Genomic DNA, 19,750 nt, shown 5'->3' on the forward strand with positions numbered 1-19,750 from the left:
TGACTGTATCAATACAGCGGATGTATTGGTTACCTCTGCAACAGCAATTTCCCTCACACACTGCACTGTCTGAGAAACCTTCCTAACGCCTCCTATTTAGGAACAGTTTAAGAAGGAAACTGCACGATTTAATGATTTATTTAAAGGGGACCTTAACTGAGAGGGATAGGGATGTTTCCTTTGAGACAGTACCAGTTGCCTGGCGGTTTTGCTGATCTCTGTGGCTGCAGTATTGACTGAATCACACACCTGAAATAAGCATTATTATTATTATTTAGTATTTATATAGCGCCGACATATTACGCAGCGCTGTACAATGTATATATATATCTTGTCACTAACTGTCCCTCAAAGGAGCTCACAATCTAATCCCTACCATTGCCATATGTCTATATTATGTAGTGTAAGTACTGTAGTCTAGGGCCAATTTTAGGGGGAGCCAATTAACTTATCCGTGTGTTTTTGGAATGTGGGAGGAAACCGGAGTGCCCAGAGGAAACCCACGCAGACACGGAGAGAACATACAAACTCTTTGCAGATAGTGCCCTGGCTGGGATTCGAACCAGGGACCCAGCGCTGCAAGGCGAGAGAGCTAACCACTACGCCACCGTGCTGCTAATCCAGTCTGACTTCAGTCAGAGCACCTGATCTGCATGCTCATTGAGGGGCTGTGGCTAAAGGCTCGTACACGCGTCAGATTTTTTTTAAACAACCCGTCGTTTGGACGTCCAGCCGTTCAGTCGTCTGGACGTCAAATCGGGCGTGTGTACAGTCCGTCATTCAGCTGATAAGACTGGTCTTGAACGATCCGGCTGATTGTTCAAGTCCAGTCTTATCAGCTGAACAACGGACTGTACACACGCCCGATTTGACGTCCGAACGACTGAATGGCCGGACGTCCAAACGACGGGTCGTTTAAAAAAAAACGATGTGTGTACGAGCCTTTAAAGTATTAGAGACACAGGATCAGTTGGAGAGTCAGGGAACTGGTATTATTTTAAAAGGAAAAATCCATATCCTTCTCAGTTTAGGTTCCCTTTAAGGAAACATCAGGGAAAACGAGGTAAACCAGACTTACTCTCGGCGGCGAGGGACACATAAGCTTCCAGGGGCTGGAGGAAGCCTCCGGTAAGTAAATCTGGTTTACTTCCTTTTCCCTGATGTTTCCTTTAAGATATCTGAGACAGTTCTGCACGGATTTCTAAAAACCTACCAATATTTTGTGTCAGATAAATGTCCCCCACAGACACTTGCAGTGTACATGGCTGATTAATTTTTCTGTTATTGTTGTGAAAGCGGAGTGATACTTCGATATAAGTGTTTAGAAAGGTCATGGTAATCTGTTTCATAAGAAGTGGATGATAATTTCCAGCCTTTTATTTGCCTGCAATCCTCTCTCCACAGCGTCTGGCCGGGAAAGAAGGGGGGGGGGGGGAGGGGAAGGTGTTACTGCAGGTCATTACCTTCAGCTCCTGTTTGTTTTTGTGCTGGTAGAGTCTGTATTGCACAAAGCATGCTTGCGTTATCTGTGTGACAGAGGAGCCAGACTGCAATCGCTGCTCTCCCATTACGTGTGCTGCCAAAATCTGTGTCCCAATCGCTGAGCACTCACCAGAGCATACACCAGCAGCATGGCACTGATTAATATTATCTGCTAATGGGGCAAAAAGCAAGGCCCGGGCATCATCTGTACATGTGATGCCTTATAGTGATATCCCAGCTCCAGGATTATTATTATTTGGGGTTTTTTGTTGTTTTTTTTGCAAACCTTGACCTCTCCCTAGAAGTTACCTAACAGAACCCCAAACCTCCCCTATCGCGTACGTATTATTGCGCTGACGGTGAGCCGAATGACATTAAATGCTATTCCCCCTTTGAATTGTAGCAACTCAGGGAGATGTAATTTGCGGTCTGACGATTGCCGAATCCCCAAATTACTCGTGGGGGGGGGGGGGGGGGGGGGTTTGGGTTTGACCCCTGCGTACTTTTGCATGCCAAATGTATCTGTCAATCACTGCTTCTTTCAGCTGTTGCCTAGGCATGCCCATAGCTTCACATATGCTGTCTATCTAAGCCTCTGCCCTCCTCTTCAATTTTTCCAAGCATCAAGGGTTTCTCCAAAGAATCCAGTGTTCTCGATATGTGACCAAAGTACAGGTAGTTCCCGAGTTATGTACACTCGACATGCGAATGAACCGCTGGTACAAATGACCCAATCCCATCGCGAGGACGTCATTTCTGCATGGGGGAAGTTTGAATGAGCAACTTCAAACTTCCTGTGTGTGCTCGTCAGCAGCAGTGCAGATCTCGCCTCCAAAGTCCAGCTCTGTACATCGTCAGCTCTCCACCACCTGCTTGCTCTTGTACACAGCACCTCTTCCTGTGTTTCATGTGACCTACAGGAAGAAGTGCCGTGCACTAGAGGCTGCAGGAGGAGGAGTGGATAGATGGACAGCACTGTACTTGGGCTTAAAGGTGAGTCCAGCACTGTTGCTCTTGAGGGGGGAGCTCTGTGAGGCTAGGGGGCAACAGAGGTGGGACAATGTTCCGACTTAAGAACAGATTCAGGTTAAGAACCAACCTACAGTCCCTATCTCGTTTGTAAAGCGGGGACTGCCTGTATTTGAGTTTTAATAGTAGTATCAACCCTAGTGAACTATCTGACCTCATTTCATTTATTAACTCATTAGATTTTCTACTAGTAGTCCAGGAAACTCAGTAGCCTTCTCCTCACCCACAATTCAAAAGCATCCATTTTTCAACACATTACCTTATTTTATAGTACAACTTTCACAGCCATATGTTACTAATGGAAAGACCATAGCTCTATCTATCCTTAGTTGGTTAAGTGACATCTCTATCCTTTAGCATCTTGTCCATATTTGCTGTAACTTTCCTCCCACAACTTCCCCTGTCATTTGGTGGGTACCATACTAACCAACAGGGGTCCAGACAGCCATAAAGACCAAAAACTGTATCACTGATGGTGAGGAAAGTCGTGCAGACCTGTATTCCTTAACTTCTGAAAAGCTTTTCTCTGTAGGTTGATGAACCTCTTGAGTTCCGTAAGTTTCTTCACAGAGGAATGTATGTGGAAATGTTGTGTTTACTTACAGTATCTCACAAAAGGGAGTATAACCCTCACATTTTTGTAAATATGTAAATATTTTTTTTCATGGCACAACACTGAAGATAGGACACTCTGATGCAGTGTGAAGTAGTGAGTGTACAACTTGTAATGTATATTTGCTGTCTCATCAAAATAACTCAACACACAGCCATTACTGTCTAAACCACTATCAGGCTGTCTATTCAGAAGAGGGAGATGAGTATCTGCCTTCTTATTCTGGAGGGGGGGGGTAGTAATCAGGATACCTATACTGGAGGGAAGGGTGGGTCATCAGGCTATCTAAACTAGAGGGGGTTCACCTATTCTCAGGGCCACATTTACCATAAGGCACAGTAGGCACGTGCCTACAGACGCCTGATGATGGAAAGGCGGCTCCCTTGCCTCTCTGAGCGCCTCCCTCCCTCCTTACCTATGCAGAGTCCTGATGAGAGTGTAAATGAGAATTTACTCACCCTGCTCTCTGCATTTCACTGATGAGTGATGAGTCAGGGTCACCTCTAGCTACTTAGTACTGAGGTTCCTCTATCTACCTCATACTTGGGGGCACCACTAGTTACTTAATAATGAGGGTATTTCTGGCTACCTAATACTAAGGGGCACCTATAGCGACCTATGATGGGCAAGGGAAGTATGGGAGATGTGACAGCTGGGGCAGCCAGCACACTTGCGGTGCGGTTCTGTGAGGGTTTGTAGGTTTATCGAGGCTGAAGTCTAGGGTGCCAGGACATCTGTGCCTATAGGTTCCTGTAAAGTAAATCCGGGCCTGCCTATTCTATACTGGAGAGGGGGGGGAGGGTCATCTTACTACCTGTAGTGAAGGGGGGTGGCTGCTGACAGTGGCCTTGGGCAATAAAGAGTACAAATCCAGCCCTGAACATGACCCTGTGGAGGGAAAATGCCTAACTGAACAGAATTTTGACCTTACTTAGGAGAGTACTCACTTTTTGTTGCCAGCAGTTTAGACATTAAAGGGAACCTGGGATGGCATATATGGGCCAAGTTATACTTGCCTGGGGCTTCCTCCATCCCTATGAGCTGTCTGGAGTCACTCAGCGCCATCCCCGGCCCTTCTGTTCTCTTAGAATCCTTCCTGGTAGACTGGACGCGCTCTTCTGAGCATACGTGACTCCGCCATGCGCACACCCGCCGTCCAGCTCCCGTCCCTGGGCAGGCGCAGATCACTCCTGGGCACGGGAGCATGGTGGGGGTGTGCGTGCGGCTGAGCCATACATGCGCGCACCCGCCGTCCAGCTCCCGTCCCTGGGCAGGTGCAGATCACACCTGGGCACGGGAGCATGGTGGGGGTGTGCATGCGGCTGAGCCATGCATGCGCGCACCTGCCGTCCAGCTCCCGTCCCTGGGCAGGCGCAGATCACTCCTGGGCACGGGAGCATGGTGGGGGTGTGCGTGCGGCTGAGCCATGCATGCGCGCACCCGCCGTCCAGCTCCCGTCCCTGGGCAGGTGCAGATCACTCCTGGGCACGGGAGCATGGTGGGGGTGCGCGTGCAGTTGAGCTATGCATGCGCACACCCGCCGTCCAGCTCCCGTCCCTGGGCAGGCGCAGATCACTCCTGGGCACGGGAGCATGGTGGGGGTGTGCGTGCGGCTGAGCCATGCATGCGCGCACCCGCCGTCCAGCTCCCGTCCCTGGGCAGGCGCAGATCACTCCTGGGCACGGGAGCATGGTGGGGGTGTGCGGGCGGCTGAGCCATGCATGCGCGCACCCGCCGTCCAGCTCCCGTCCCTGGGCAGGCGCAGATCACTCCTGGGCACGGGAGCATGGTGGGGGTGTGCGTGCGGCTGAGCCATGCATGCGCGCACCCGCCGTCCAGCTCCCGTCCCTGGGCAGGTGCAGATCACTCCTGGGCACGGGAGCATGGTGGGGGTGTGCGTGCATGTTGAGCCATGCATGCGCACACCCGCCGTCCAGCTCTTGTCCCTGGGCAGGCGCAGATCACTCCTGGGCACGGGAGCATGGTGGGGGTGTGCGTGCGGCTGAGCCATGCATGCGCGCACCCGCCGTCCAGCTCCCGTCCCTGGGCTGGCGCAGATCACTCCTGGGCACGGGAGCATGGTGGGGGTGTGCGTGCATGTTGAGCCATGCATGCGCACCCCCGCCGTCCAGCTCTTGTCCCTGGGCAGGCGCAGATCACTCCTGGGCACGGGAGCATGGTGGGGGTGTGCGTGCATGTTGAGCCATGCATGCGCACACCCGCCATCCAGCTCTCGTCCCTGGGCTGGCGCAGATCACTCCTGGGCACGGGAGCATGGTGAGGGTGTGCATGCATGTTGAGCCAAGCATGCGCACACCCGCCGTCCAGCTCCCGTCCCTGGGCTGGCGCAGATCACTCCTGGGCACGGGAGCATGGTGAGGGTGTGCATGCATGTTGAGCCATGCATGCGCGCACCCGCCGTCCAGCTCCCGTCCCTGGGCAGGCGCAGATCACTCCTGGGCACGGGAGCATGGTGGGGGTGTGCGTGAGGCTGAGCCATACATGCGCGCACCCGCCGTCCAGCTCCCGTCCCTGGGCTGGCGCAGATCACTCCTGGGCACGGGAGCATGGTGAGGGTGTGCATGCATGTTGAGCCATGCATGCGCACACCTGCCGTCCAGCTCCCGTCCCTGGGCAGGCGCAGATCACTCCTGGGCACGGGAGCATGGTGGGGGTGTGCGTGCGGCTGAGCCATACATGCGCGCACCCGCCGTCCAGCTCCCGTCCCTGGGCAGGTGCAGATCACTCCTGGGCACGGGAGCATGGTGGGGGTGTGCGTGCGGCTGAGCCATGCATGCGCGCACCCGCCGTCCAGCTCCCGTCCCTGGGCAGGCGCAGATCACTCCTGGGCACGGGAGCATGGTGGGGGTGTGCGTGCGGCTGAGCCATGCATGCGCGCACCCGCCGTCCAGCTCCCGTCCCTGGGCAGGTGCAGATCACTCCTGGGCATGGGAGCATGGTGGGGGTGCGCGTGCAGTTGAGCTATGCATGCGCACACCCGCCGTCCAGCTCCCGTCCCTGGGCAGGCGCAGATCACTCCTGGGCACGGGAGCATGGTGGGGGTGTGCGTGCGGCTGAGCCATGCATGCGCGCACCCGCCGTCCAGCTCCCGTCCCTGGGCAGGCGCAGATCACTCCTGGGCACGGGAGCATGGTGGGGGTGTGCGTGCGGCTGAGCCATGCATGCGCGCACCCGCCGTCCAGCTCCCGTCCCTGGGCAGGTGCAGATCACTCCTGGGCACGGGAGCATGGTGGGGGTGTGCGTGCATGTTGAGCCATGCATGCGCACACCCGCCGTCCAGCTCTCGTCCCTGGGCAGGTGCAGATCACTCCTGGGCACGGGAGCATGGTGAGGGTGTGCATGCATGTTGAGCCAAGCATGCGCACACCCGCCGTCCAGCTCCCGTCCCTGGGCTGGCGCAGATCACTCCTGGGCACGGGAGCATGGTGAGGGTGTGCATGCATGTTGAGCCATGCATGCGCACCCCCGCCGTCCAGCTCTTGTCCCTGGGCAGGCGCAGATCACTCCTGGGCATGGGAGCATGGTGGGGGTGTGCGTGCGGCTGAGCCATGCATGCGCGCACCCGCCGTCCAGCTCCGGTCCCTGGGCAGGCGCAGATCACTCCTGGGCACGGGAGCATGGTGGGGGTGTGCATGCGGTTGAGCCATGCATGCGCACACCTGCCGTCCAGCTCCCGTCCCTGGGCAGGCGCAGATCACTCCTGGGCACGGGAGCATGGTGGGGGTGTGCGTGCATGTTGAGCCATGCATGCGCACACCCGCCATCCAGCTCTCGTCCCTGGGCTGGCGCAGATCACTCCTGGGCACGGGAGCATGGTGAGGGTGTGCATGCATGTTGAGCCAAGCATGCGCACACTCGCCGTCCAGCTCCCGTCCCTGGGCTGGCGCAGATCACTCCTGGGCACGGGAGCATGGTGAGGGTGTGCATGCATGTTGAGCCATGCATGCGCACACCTGCCGTCCAGCTCCCGTCCCTGGGCAGGCGCAGATCACTCCTGGGCACGGGAGCATGGTGGGGATGTGCGTGCATGTTGAGCCATGCATGCGCACACCCGCCGTCCAGCTCCCGTCCCTGGACAGGTGCAGATCACTCCTGGGCACGGGAGCATGGTGGGGATGTGCGTGCGGCTGAGCCATGCATGCGCGCACCCGCCGTCCAGCTCCCGTCCCTGGGCAGGCGCAGATCACTCCTGGGCACGGGAGCATGGTGGGGGTGTGCGTGAGGCTGAGCCATACATGCGCGCACCCGCCGTCCAGCTCCCGTCCCTGGGCAGGTGCAGATCACTCCTGGGCACGGGAGCATGGTGGGGGCGTGCGTGCGGCTGAGCCATGCATGCGCGCACCCGCCGTCCAGCTCCCGTCCCTGGGCAGGCGCAGATCACTCCTGGGCACGGGAGCATGGTGGGGGTGTGCGTGCGGCTGAGCCATGCATGCGCGCACCCGCCGTCCAGCTCCCGTCCTTGGGCAGGTGCAGATCACTCCTGGGCATGGGAGCATGGTGGGGGTGCGCGTGCATGTTGAGCCATGCATGCGCACACCTGCCGTCCAGCTCCCGTCCCTGGGCTGGCGCAGATCACTCCTGGGCACGGGAGCATGGTGGGGGTGTGCGTGCGGCTGAGCCATGCATGCGCACACCTGCCGTCCAGCTCCCGTCCCTGGGCTGGCGCAGATCACTCCTGGGCACGGGAGCATGGTGGGGATGTGCGTGCATGTTGAGCCATGCATGCGCGCACCCGCCGTCCAGCTCCCGTCCCTGGGCTGGCGCAGATCACTCCTGGGCACGGGAGCATGGTGGGGATGTGCGTGCATGTTGAGCCATGCATGCGCGCACCCGCCGTCCAGCTCCCGTCCCTGGGCTGGCGCAGATCACTCCTTAGCACGGGAGCATGGTGGGGATGTGCGTGCATGTTGAGCCATGCATGCGCGCACCCGCCGTCCAGCTCCCGTCCCTGGGCTGGCGCAGATCACTCCTTAGCACGGGAGCATGGTGGGGATGTGCGTGCATGTTGAGCCATGCATGCGCACACCCGCCGTCCAGCTCCCGTCCCTGGGCTGGCGCAGATCACTCCTTAGCACGGGAGCATGGTGGGGATGTGCGTGCATGTTGAGCCATGCATGCGCACAAACTCCACGACTGGACCTGACTGATTCGTCTACCGTGAAGGTTTTTAAGAATACGGAGCTGCCGGGGAGGATGGCGAGGGACTCCAGGAAGCTCATAGGGATGGGGGAAGTATAAATTGGCCCACAAACGCCATCTCAGGTACACTTTATAATGGCTGGGTGTTGAGTGATTTTGATGGGACATCAAATTTCCACCACTATAAAAGCTGTCCTGTACACTGACTACCTTACATTGCATCCCAGTGTCCTATCTTCAGTGCTGTCCTATGAAAAGATATAAACTAGTTACAGCTATATGAGGGGTGTACTCACGTTTGTGAGATACTGTATCTATTTATTCACTGCAGGTCTGTGTAAAGTTTAACTGATATAACTTGGCCTGATATGAATCTGCCAGATCATGACTTTGCAGCAAGGTCCTGTAGATGCTGGAGTCAGCTAGTTACTGTCTCATATATTCCAGCACTGGTAAACGTTGTATCATATTGCAGCAGACCAGACGTTTGTTATCTCGCCCTGCAATTGGCTCAGGCCACACAGAGCAAACCTCTGGGTTATGTGTGCATTTCCCCATCAGACACAATGTCAACACTGTTCACATCAGGCTATTGGGCTATTCGGAGCGATCCGTCTGGCTGACACGCCGTGCATTGCTGAATGTGGGTAAATCATTCACTAGCATACAGAAGCACTGCCTGCTATCTGCTGAGAGGACACAGCACCAAGGGCTCTTTTCCACTATGAAATGCAATCACGTTTCTATTTCCACCGTGCGATTGCGCTACTATACTTATTATAGTACAGCTCAATCGCATCCAAAACGCGGCAGGACCACGATCGCGTTTTGATCAAAATCGCATCGCAGTCGGATCGCACTAATGGAAATTGCTGCTGCAGTTTCCATTAGTTTAATGTACCTTGCAATTTGCGATCAGAATCAAATCGCAAATCGCAGGGTAGTGGAAAAAGGCCCTAATGCTGGATCCACACCATACAATTTTTTGGCAGATTTACCTGCCAGATCGATTATTTCCAGCATGTCCGATATGAAGATTGATTTTTCTGATTTCCATAGAAAAAACGGAAAACGATCAGAAAATTACCTGCCTGTCGTTACAGTGGGTTTGCAAAAGTATTCGGCCCCCTTGAAGTTTTCCACATTTTGTCACATTACTGCCACAAACATGCATCAATTTTATTGGAATTCCACATGAAAGACCAACACCTCACTTTGCAGTTATTTATTTGTAAAAAATATTTAGAATCCTGTATGATTTTCGTTCCACTCCTCACGTGTACACCACTTTGTATTGGTCTTTCACATGGAATTACAATAAAATTGATTCATGTTTGTGGCAGTAATATGACAAAATGTGGAAAACTTCAAGGGGGCCGAATACTTTTGCAACTCACTGTCTGTTTTTGTATTATGTGCCTGCAGTTTGCTATCATTTGCAATAATGTGACAACTATAATAAAAGCCACATGCTGCTATCTGCCTGTGTTGCCTGCATACCATTAAGTTCTCCTGAACATAGTATTGGTTTTTAGCAAATAATGCTTTCTTAGTAAATTACTAGGCATTTTTAGGGTTCATTTTCCAATTATACTTTTACAAGTTTGTATGTTTTCTATTATACGGGCGTATAAGGCCTGGTTCACGTTGAGGTTAAAGCGGACTGAACTCAGAACTTCCTTTCTGCTCTGAAAGATAAGCAGCAGCATAATAACCTTTAAAGAAACACATTACTTTGTTTCATCTGATACTAATCCTGCAGTAAATCTGCAGTGTGCCTACTTCCTGGTTTCATGGAAGCAGACATGGGGTTAACATCCTGTCTTTACAAATTAGCTGCTCTGCTGAGGCAGTCAGCTGACACAGCTGAGGGATCAAATTACACTTGTGATTAGACACAAATGAGGGGGAATTAGACAGGCTAAACTCTCTGAATACCCACAGGGTACATTTCTCTGTCTTTTCCTTCTGTCCTTTGCAAGAGTTCAGGTCCACTTTGATAAATAGTCGCTTTAGCGGACCAGATCCTAATTGATGTGAACAGATCCTATGTTAATCAATAGAATCCGTTCACACTGCTCCCTTGGAATGGATCCGTGCAGCCCGTTCGGTCGAACGGACCACAAGTTTGGGGAGGGAGTGATTTTTCCAGATTGACAGATGCATTCACGATAATGTTCCAGTCACAGATCATAAACCAGGCATGGGCAAACTTGGCCCTCCAGCTGTTAAACTACAAGTCCCACAATGCATTGCAGGAGTCTGACAGCCACAGTGATGACTCATAAAGGCAAATGCATTGTGGGACTTGTAGTTCCGTAACAGCTGGAGGGCTGAGTTTGCCCATGCCTGTCTCAAACTGATGCCCAATAAAAATGGATCTATTTCACAGATCCGTTTTCGATCTGTCCAGTGTGAACTGGCCCAATCGCTGTGGCAAGAGGTGCAGTGAGGCTGGCTGGTGGCCCAGCAATATGAGGCATACTGTAGGGGTACAATGAGGCTGCCTGGCTGATTCTGTATCTCTAATAGCGTTGGGGTTGGAATTCAGCACCGCGGGGTTCGGAACATGAACAGCCGTGTTCAGCACCGGACAGCAGGATGGGGTGAGTTACAGGAAATATCAGAGCTAAATAAAACGCACCCCGTCCTGCTGTCCGGTGCTGAATGTGGCTGTTCGGGTACCGAACCACGCGATGCTGAATTCCAAACACCAACACCAGTCTGTGATATGTTTAGCCCTGAACAAAATCAGGTGCTCTGACTGAAGACTGACTAATTTAGCTGCATGCAAGCGAGTCAGACACTACTAATGCATGAGAGATCAGCAGGGCTGGCCGGGAACTGGTGTTGTTTAAAATGTAGCCAAGCCGAAGCTCGGGTACAAAAAGTGATACTTTCAGACTCCTTTTAAGACTTCTCTTGGCATTCTGGTGTCCCCGCTCACTTGGCTGTAATCTTATCGGGCCACGCACCTCCTTTAGCATTAGCGCGGTCGCGCATGCGCAGTAGGCAAGAGCTGCCCATGCAGGAGCGGCTCTTGCTTACTGTACATACGCACAACTACGCATGTCACAGAGGAGAGCTGCCCCAATATGCAGGGGGTCCGCACTCGGCAAGGGGGGGGGGGGTCTACAGAACGCAGAGGGTAGCTTCAATAGGATCTTAAGGCTTCCCTCACTGCACTTAAAGTGGAACTGAAAGGTCTTGAAAAAAATAAGAGTTTAATTTACCTGGGGCTTCTGCCAGCCCCCTGCAGCCGCCCTGTGCCCGCGATGTGACATACCGATCCTCCATTCCCACGCCACAGCTCACTTTCACTTCGCGCAGAGAGTTTGCAGAGATTTTCTCGTACTGCGCCTGCGCGGGATGCTCCTTGCCACATGAGCGCATACTAGGATACACGTGGCCAGGGCGCAGTGGAGGTTGACTTAAAGTTGGCTTCCACGAGGTGAAGAAAAGTGAGCCACGGCGAGGTCATGCAGGATCGGTATGTCGCGACGTGGGCACAGGGCGGCTGCAGGGGGCTGGCAGAAGCTCCAGGTAAGTGAAACTCTTATTTATTTATTTATTTATTTTAAAGAGCTTGTAGTTCCACTTTAAGTAAGGAAATAAATATGGCAGCCTCCACATCCCTCCCACTTCAGGTTCCCTTTAATTCAGCCCTCCAACTATTGCATGTGCGGATTCACATCTGCCCAATAGAAAAGCCAAGAGAAGTTTGGTAGCGTTTGAGAAATGTTCTATTATCTTGTTTTAATAAGTGGATGAGAAGTCTGGTTGTTTCCTGCTCTGTGATATAATCCTGATTGATGGGAATTTGTGTTTGAATGTCCAGCGGTTTCTGGGAAGATTCGTCAGAAAGAGGAGATTCCGGGGAAGATGGCGTCTTCTGTGAGGTCCCAGCCTGCACCGAGGAAGACCCCGGAGAAGAGCGGCCGGTCTGCGGGGCACCCGAGGAGCAGAGGAACCGCCAACACCTCCAAGATCCGAAATTACAACCTCAGAGACTGACTGTTCCCCACGAGTCACACATCATACGTCTATCCAATGGATAGTTCTGACCACAATCATCTGTGATTAAATTATTTTTAACAAACGTCAGTTTCTGCTCTTGATTGGATTTGCCTCTTTTTAGGGTTTTGGAGATTCAAAAAGGTATGGAGACAATTGATGTTCTCTCTGTAGGGACTGGTGTGTGGTTATCTACTGTGACTCTATTTCACTTCTCCATTTATCCACATAGTCCTCTTTGCTGTTGGCTGTGGTGTGCTTTATCTGGGCTCTGGTTAAGGTGGCCTCCAACGGTACAATTTCTAGCAAAAAATCGTTAGAGCGATCATAAATTCTGATCGGATTGGTTGTAAACAATCTCAGTTGATGGGCACAATCGATTACGAACAATTCTAAAAACAATCGTCCGATTCAATTTTCGTCAAACCAAAATTTGTATTTACTTCTTGGTCGTGATAGATAGGAGCAAAGATTGGTTTATTGGTGGTGTAGTGAACAATTTCACTTCCGATCAGAATTTCCGAACGCTTGAACGATTTTCCCGCTAAAAATTGGATCATTAGTGACCAACTTTAGGCACTGTGGATGTGGGTTTGGGGTGAGCATAGAGCTGACCACTTCTTCTTTCAGGGCACATGGGTTTTCCTGCAGGACAGCACTCTCTTCTGCATATCCATTGAAGTCTCGAATTGTCTAATTCAGGCAAATTTTATTTTATAATCTATAAAACAGTGCGACGGGTTTTGCAGGCATTTCCCCCGCTTCTTTGGGCCTTTAACAGGAGAAACGGATTACGAGCTCTTAGCAGGCACGGACGCATGCAAAACGTGTCGCACTGTGTTATGGAGTATACAATAAAATTTACCTGAATTTGACAATTTGAGTCTTCAATGGAGAGGTAAGTCCACCACTGCCTCCCTCTTTTAAATTGTTCTTAGTGTTCTTTTATTCTTCCTGGAGCTTCTGTTTTGTCCTATTACCTATATTTTGTACTATTTGTGTCAGATCCGCTATGGTGCACTCAGCTAATGAAAAAAAAAACAGCTGATGAGATAGATTGAGTGTGATAATAGCATGGAAGACCCCACCCCCGAACCCCCTTCCCCAGTGGCGTACCTAAAAATTATGAGGCCCCATAGCAACATTGTCATGGGGCCATCAGAACTGGGCACTCGAGCAATACCCCCTGCCCTCTGCATATAAGTTGATTGGGCAATTTACATTTTCGTGCCATGTACACTGTTTAGTCTTTGGGCTAATAGACAAAGTCAGAGGGTGGAGAAACAAAGTAGAATTAATCATAAACACATCCAGTACCACCTGGGCCCCCTCTGCTCCGGGGCCCCATAGCAGTTGCTATGGCTATTGCTACAACAGTAACAATATTTGTAAAGCGCTTTTTTGTCCTGTAGGACTCAAAGCGCATAACCATGGCTCAGACCAATAATTGGTTGATTGGTAAATTGTGGCACAGAGGAAGAACTCTAGTCTGGAAATGCCAGGCTAAACAGGTGGCTTTTCAGGCTGGATTTGAATAACTCCAGGAAAGGGGCTGTCTTTACTGGGTGGGGTAGGGAGTTCCAACAGCAGCATGGCAGAAAGCTCCGTCTCCAGGTTGTGAGGTGCACTCTGGGAGTGACCAGGTTTCTGGAACCTGCTGATCTGAGGTTGTGAAAGGTGTGGTGCAGTTTCAGCAAGTCCTTCATGTATCCAGGGCCCAAATTGTGCAGGGATTAGAATGTCAACAGTTCAATCTTGAAGAGTATTCTCCATTTTACAGATAGCCAGTACAGTGAGCGCCACCGGCTATGCCACTGCCCCCCACCCCATCACACGGGACATGGTGTATCTTTAACAAAGCCATGATTTCCTTTACAAGTTTAATGTGCTGGAGGGTTTTCTTCTCTCCCTTTCAGAATGGCCGCATTATGGGACAAGCATCACTGTTCAGCGGAGTGCTGGGAACCTTGCCAGGAGGCTCTGTGTTCCCATCAACTGTAAACCCCTTTTCATAGAAAGCTCCCCTCTTTCATTGCTTGTGGGCCCAGAGGAGGTTATGGCATCTCAGGCAGCTGCACTGGACCACTACGGAGGCCAAGCTTCCCAGGCCTGCGCTGATTAACCCTTGAGTGCCCTGAGCCCGCACTACAAAGACTGTATACTGGGATAGCCACTTAGCCATTGCATCTTGGCTTTGAACTATATTGCTATATTTGTTTAGGAATAAAGAATGTCGGTGCTGGCGATTAGCAGAGCCGGTCAGCTAGATGTTAATAATTCTGGTTTGTATGCAAATGATAGGCAGCTTAGATTTGGACCAATCAGATTTAGCAGGGCGTGGCATCTCATTGGTCTAAACTCAAGCTGCATACAATTTGAATGTGATTTGTATTTAGGACACAACGACTAGCATGTTGTTGACCTTCTCCAGTTATTAACCCTAATAGTTAATTACCTAATGCTGGGAGTACACCATAAGTTTTTATTTTTTTATTTATTTTTTTAAGCAGATAGATGGTTCGATAGATAAATTCCGACATGTCTGATCTCATTTTTGATCGTTTTTCTGATTGATTTCTCATAGAAGTGAATGGAAATTGATAAGAAAAGATAAGAAAATCGATTGCAAAATCAATCAAAAATAAGAATGGACAGTAAATCGACTGAAAAATCTCATTGTGTATTCCCAGCATTAGATTTCATTCTAACCTAATCTTGACCTCAATGACTGCATCCAAATTACTGCTCGAGAGCCGCTATAGCTGCAATTCCCATTACAGCCTGTGGGGGTGCCTGGAGCTCCCACATTTCCAGCGCCATTTTTGCCTGGACTTGCTGTTGGGTGAAGTGGTAAAAAAAAATATGGCTAAAAATATTACTGCTGTTTGAAGATGCTGTGCTTCAAGGGGTAAAATTATTGGGCTTTTTGCACACCTCTTTTTGTGTTACTATTAATAAGCAGCTTCTCTTTGGGCCCTTTTCCGCTAGCGGAAGGGATATGCTGCACCTACCGCGGGTAGGAGACGGTGGGTTGATGCAGCCGTGTGAGAATCTGCAGCATGCTGCAGGTTCTCAGATCACTCCGCACCGCTCTGCATAACCAGCACGCAATGGAAACTGTTCTATTGCCGTGCACTGGTTACAGTACAGCTGCGGTGCTATGTGTCTATGTAGCTGCATCGCACCGCGTGTAGTAGAAACTGGCGCTTAGGCCTTCTTGTGTAATGTACTGTATTCTGTATAAAATATATGTGTGTATGTGTAAACTTATATACACACACACACACACACTCGGATGCAAAAGTTTGGGCAACCTTGTTAATTGTCATGATTTTTCTGTATAAATCGTTGGTTGTTATGATAAAAAATGTCAGTTACATATATCATATAGGAGACACACACAGTGATATTTGAGAAGTGAAATGATGTTTATTGGATTTACAGAAATTGTGCAATAATTGTTTAACCACTTAAGCTCTCAGTCGTTTTCACTTTATGCATCCGAGCAATGTTCACCTCCCATTCATTAGCCTATAACTTTATCACTACTTATCACAATTAACTGATCTATATCTTGTTTTTTCCGCCACCAATTAGGCTTTCTTTAGGGGGTACATTTTGCTAGGAGCCACTTTACTGTAAATGCATTTTAAAAGGAAGAATAAGAAAAAAACGGGGAAAAAAATCATTATTTCTCAAAGTGGCGTAGCTAAGGAGCTGTGGGCCCCGATGCAAGTTTTACATTGCCCCCCCCCCATCATTCTATACATAACTCTTGATATGGCGCACCAGAAACTGCCAATGGCAACTACAGTGTCAAGAAGTGCAAGAAGGGGATGGGGAGCAGCTTGTTAATGATCACCACTATTCAAAGTATCTATAGAAGTGATTATTATGAGCACAGGACCAATAGAGAGCTAATACTGAAGATGAGGGTGGGCCCCTCTGGCCCAAGGGCCCCGATGCGGTCGCTACCTCTGCACCCCCTATTGCTACGCCCCTGATTTCTCAGTTTTCGTCCATTATAGTTTTAAAATAATACATGCCTCCATAAATAAAACCCACGTATTGTATTTGCCCATTTGTCTCGGGTATTTCACCGTTTAAATTATGTCCCTATAACAATGTATGGCGACAGTATTTTATTTGGAAATAAAGGTGCATTTTTTCCGCTTTGCATCCATCACTATTTACAAGCTTATAAAAAAAAAAAAAGAAATAGAAATATTTCATCTTTACATAGATATTTAAAAAGTTTAGACCAGGCTTTCTCAACCAGGGTTCCTTGAGGACTCTGCCGGGGTTCCTTGGCATTTTCCCCCATCGTGGGGGAAGTATAATAGAGCACACTATAATAGGTGGTACTGTAACAAGAAGCACTAAATTGGGGGGGTCAGGAGAAAGTATAATGAGTGGCACTGTAATAGGAGATAGTGAAAATAGTAGCCTAACCTATTTAAAGACCATGCCTCCTGCAAAATAAATGCAGGTGTTCCTCGAGACCAAAACATTGTTTGCAGGGGTTCCTTGAGATCCAAAAGTTATTTACAGGGTTCCTTCAAGGTAAAAAGGTTGAGAAAGGCTGGTTACCCCTAGGTAAATATTTGTGTCTTTTATTTTTTTTTATTGTAATTTTTTTTTTTTTTTTTATCAAACATTTTATGTGGGCATTTTTGGGAGGGTAGGATGTAAATAGGGTTTGATTTAGGGAAATATATGAGTGTGTTAATTTTTTTTTTACTTTTAGATGTAGTTTTACTTTTTGGCCACAAGATGGCAACCTTGAGTTTGTTTACATTGCGTCACTCTAAGCGTACAATGTACGCTTAGAGGGACATGGAAATTAGAAAAAGCAAAGCTTCCGAGAGAAGCTGTCGCTTTTTCTGCAGGGGAGAGGAATCAGTGATCGGGCACCATAGCCCGATTCACTGATTCCTGGACTACCGAATCCGTGGCCAGGAGCACGCGTGCACGCGCGATCGGCCGCGGGAGCACGCCTGTCCTCCTTAACGTATAATACGTCAAGGAGGACAAAGTGGTTAAACAAAAATATAAAGGTGCATAAATTTGGGCACCACAAAAAATAAATGAAATCAATATTTAGTAGATGCTCCTTTTGCAGAAATGACATACTCTAAACGATTCCTGTAGGTGCCAATGAGAGTCTGGATTCTGGTTGAAGGTTTTTTTGGACCATTCCTCTTTACAAAACATCTCTAGTTCATTCAGGTTTGATGGCTTCCGAGCATGGACAGCTCTCTTTAACTCACACCACAGATTTTCAATTATATTCAGGTCTGGGGACTGAGATGGCCATTCCAGAACGTTGTACTTGTTCCTCTGCATGATTGCCTTAGTGGATTTTGAGCAGTGTTTAGGGTCGTTGTCTTGTTGAAAGATCCAGCCCTGGCGCAGCTTCAGCTTTGTCACTGATTCCTTGACATTAGTCTCCAGAATCTGCTGATAATGAGTGGAATCCATGCATCCCTCAACTCTGACAAGATCCCAGTCCCTGCACTAGCCACACCGCCCCGCAGCATGATGGAACCACCACCATATTTTTCTGTAGGTAGCAGGTGTTTTTCTTGGAATGCTGTGTTATTTTTCCTCCATGCATAACTCCCCTTGTTATGCCCAAATAACTCTATTTTAGTTTCATCAGTCCACAGCACCTTATTCCAAAATGAAGCTGGCTTGTCCAAATGTGCTTTCGCATACCTCAAGCGGCTCTGTTTGTGCTGTGGGCAGAGAAAAGGCTTCCTATGCATCACTCTCGCGTACAGCATCTCCTTGTGTAAAGTGCACCGAATGGTTGAACGATGCACAGTAACTCCATCTGCAGCAAGATGATGTTGTTGGTCTTTGGTGCTGGTCTGTGGGTGGACTCTGACTGTTCTCAACAATCGTCTCTTTTGTTTATCGAAGATTTTTCTTGGTCTGCCACTTCGAGCCTTAACTTAAACTGAGTCTATGGTCTTCCATTTCCTCAATATGTTCCTAACTGTGGAAACAGCTGAAATCTCTGAGACAGCTTTCTGTATCGTTCTCCTAAACCATGATGGTGAACAATCTTTGTCTTCAGGTCATTTGAGAGTTGTTTTGAGACCCCCATGTTACTACTCTTAAGAGAAAATTAAAAGAGGAGGGAAATTTGCAATTGACCCCCTTAAATACTCTTTCTCATAATTGGATTCACATGTGTATGTAGGTCAGCGGTCATTAAGCTTACCAAGCCAATTTGAGTTCCAATAATTAGTTCTAAAGGTTTTGGAATCATTAAAATGACAACAGTGCCCAAATTTATGCACCTGCCTAATTTTATTTAAACAATTATTGCGCACTTTCTATAAATCCAATAAACTTCATTTCACTTCTCAAATATCTCTGTGTGCGTCTCCTAAATGATATACAGGTAGTCCCTGGTTAACAAACGAGATGGGGACTGTAGGTTGGTTCTTACCCTGAATCTGTTCTTAAGTCTGAACATTGTGCCATCTCTGTCCCCTATACCTCCTCTGTGCCTCCAGTGTACCCCTCTGTCACCTCTGCCCTCTGTACCTGCTTATACAAGCTTAAAATGCATTATTTATTTTTTGAATTTTTTAAAATCTATTTTCTCAAAAACTACGTCCAATTTGAATTCATTTTTTTTGTTTTTTTACTTGTTCCCATGGAAGCACAGAATCCATGCCGTTCATATCGGCGGGTCGTTCGTGAGCCGGGCTTATTTAACTGACATTTTTTAGCGTACCATCCAACAATTTATACAGGAAAATCATGATGATTAACAAGGTCGTCCAAATATATGTATATGTATAGTGTATACACACACACACACACACACACACACACACACACACACACACACACACACACCAGTTAACAAACAAGATGGGGACTGTAAGTTCGTTCTTAACCTGAATCTGTTCTTAAGTTGGAACATTGTGCCATCTTTGTCCCATGTGCCTCTAGTGTCCCCCTATGTCACCTCTGCCCTCTGTACCTGCTTATACAAGTTTAAAAGCCTTTTTTTTTTAAATTTTTAAAATCGATTTTCTCAAAAGTCAAATTTGAAAAAAAAAAAATTGACTTGTTCCCACGGAAACACAGAATCCTGGCTGTTCGTATCGGCGAGTCATTCGTAAGTCGGGCGTTCCTAAGATGGGGAATATATATACATATATGTATATAGATAATTTCCTTGTTCTCCTGATTTGGAGAGGTATGTAATTGGAGAAAACGCTGGTATATCCAATAATTAAAAAAAAGGGGGGGGGGGGTAAGTTTGGGCTTATTGCATGGCACAAACAAAAAAGCCTTTGGGCCCGGTTCACACTCGCATTAAAAAACGTTCCTGTTCACATCCTTATGTTCGAACAGATCTGTTCCGCACGATCCGCTGAATGCACCGCAAGTTTCCTTCTGCAGCAATGTTTCCGGACCGCTGAGCCC

General features: G+C 49.1%; 1 protein-coding gene across 3 annotated transcripts in view; it reads left to right on the forward strand.

Annotated features, from left to right (window-relative positions):
• Positions 1–12,383, forward strand: part of CCDC57 (coiled-coil domain containing 57) — a 131,370-nt gene extending 118,987 nt beyond the window's left edge. For all 3 annotated transcript variants that reach the window (XM_068262320.1, XM_068262322.1, XM_068262321.1), the window contains exon 20: positions 12,123–12,383. In XM_068262320.1, the coding sequence (XP_068118421.1) occupies positions 12,123–12,298 (176 nt within the window). In that variant the 3' untranslated portion in view covers positions 12,299–12,383. The remainder of the gene's footprint in view (positions 1–12,122) is intronic.
• Positions 12,384–19,750: the final 7,367 nt, after the last annotated feature.

This window comes from Hyperolius riggenbachi, chromosome 12 (assembly GCF_040937935.1).
Source record: "Hyperolius riggenbachi isolate aHypRig1 chromosome 12, aHypRig1.pri, whole genome shotgun sequence".
NCBI classification, from domain to species: Eukaryota; Metazoa; Chordata; class Amphibia; order Anura; family Hyperoliidae; genus Hyperolius; species Hyperolius riggenbachi.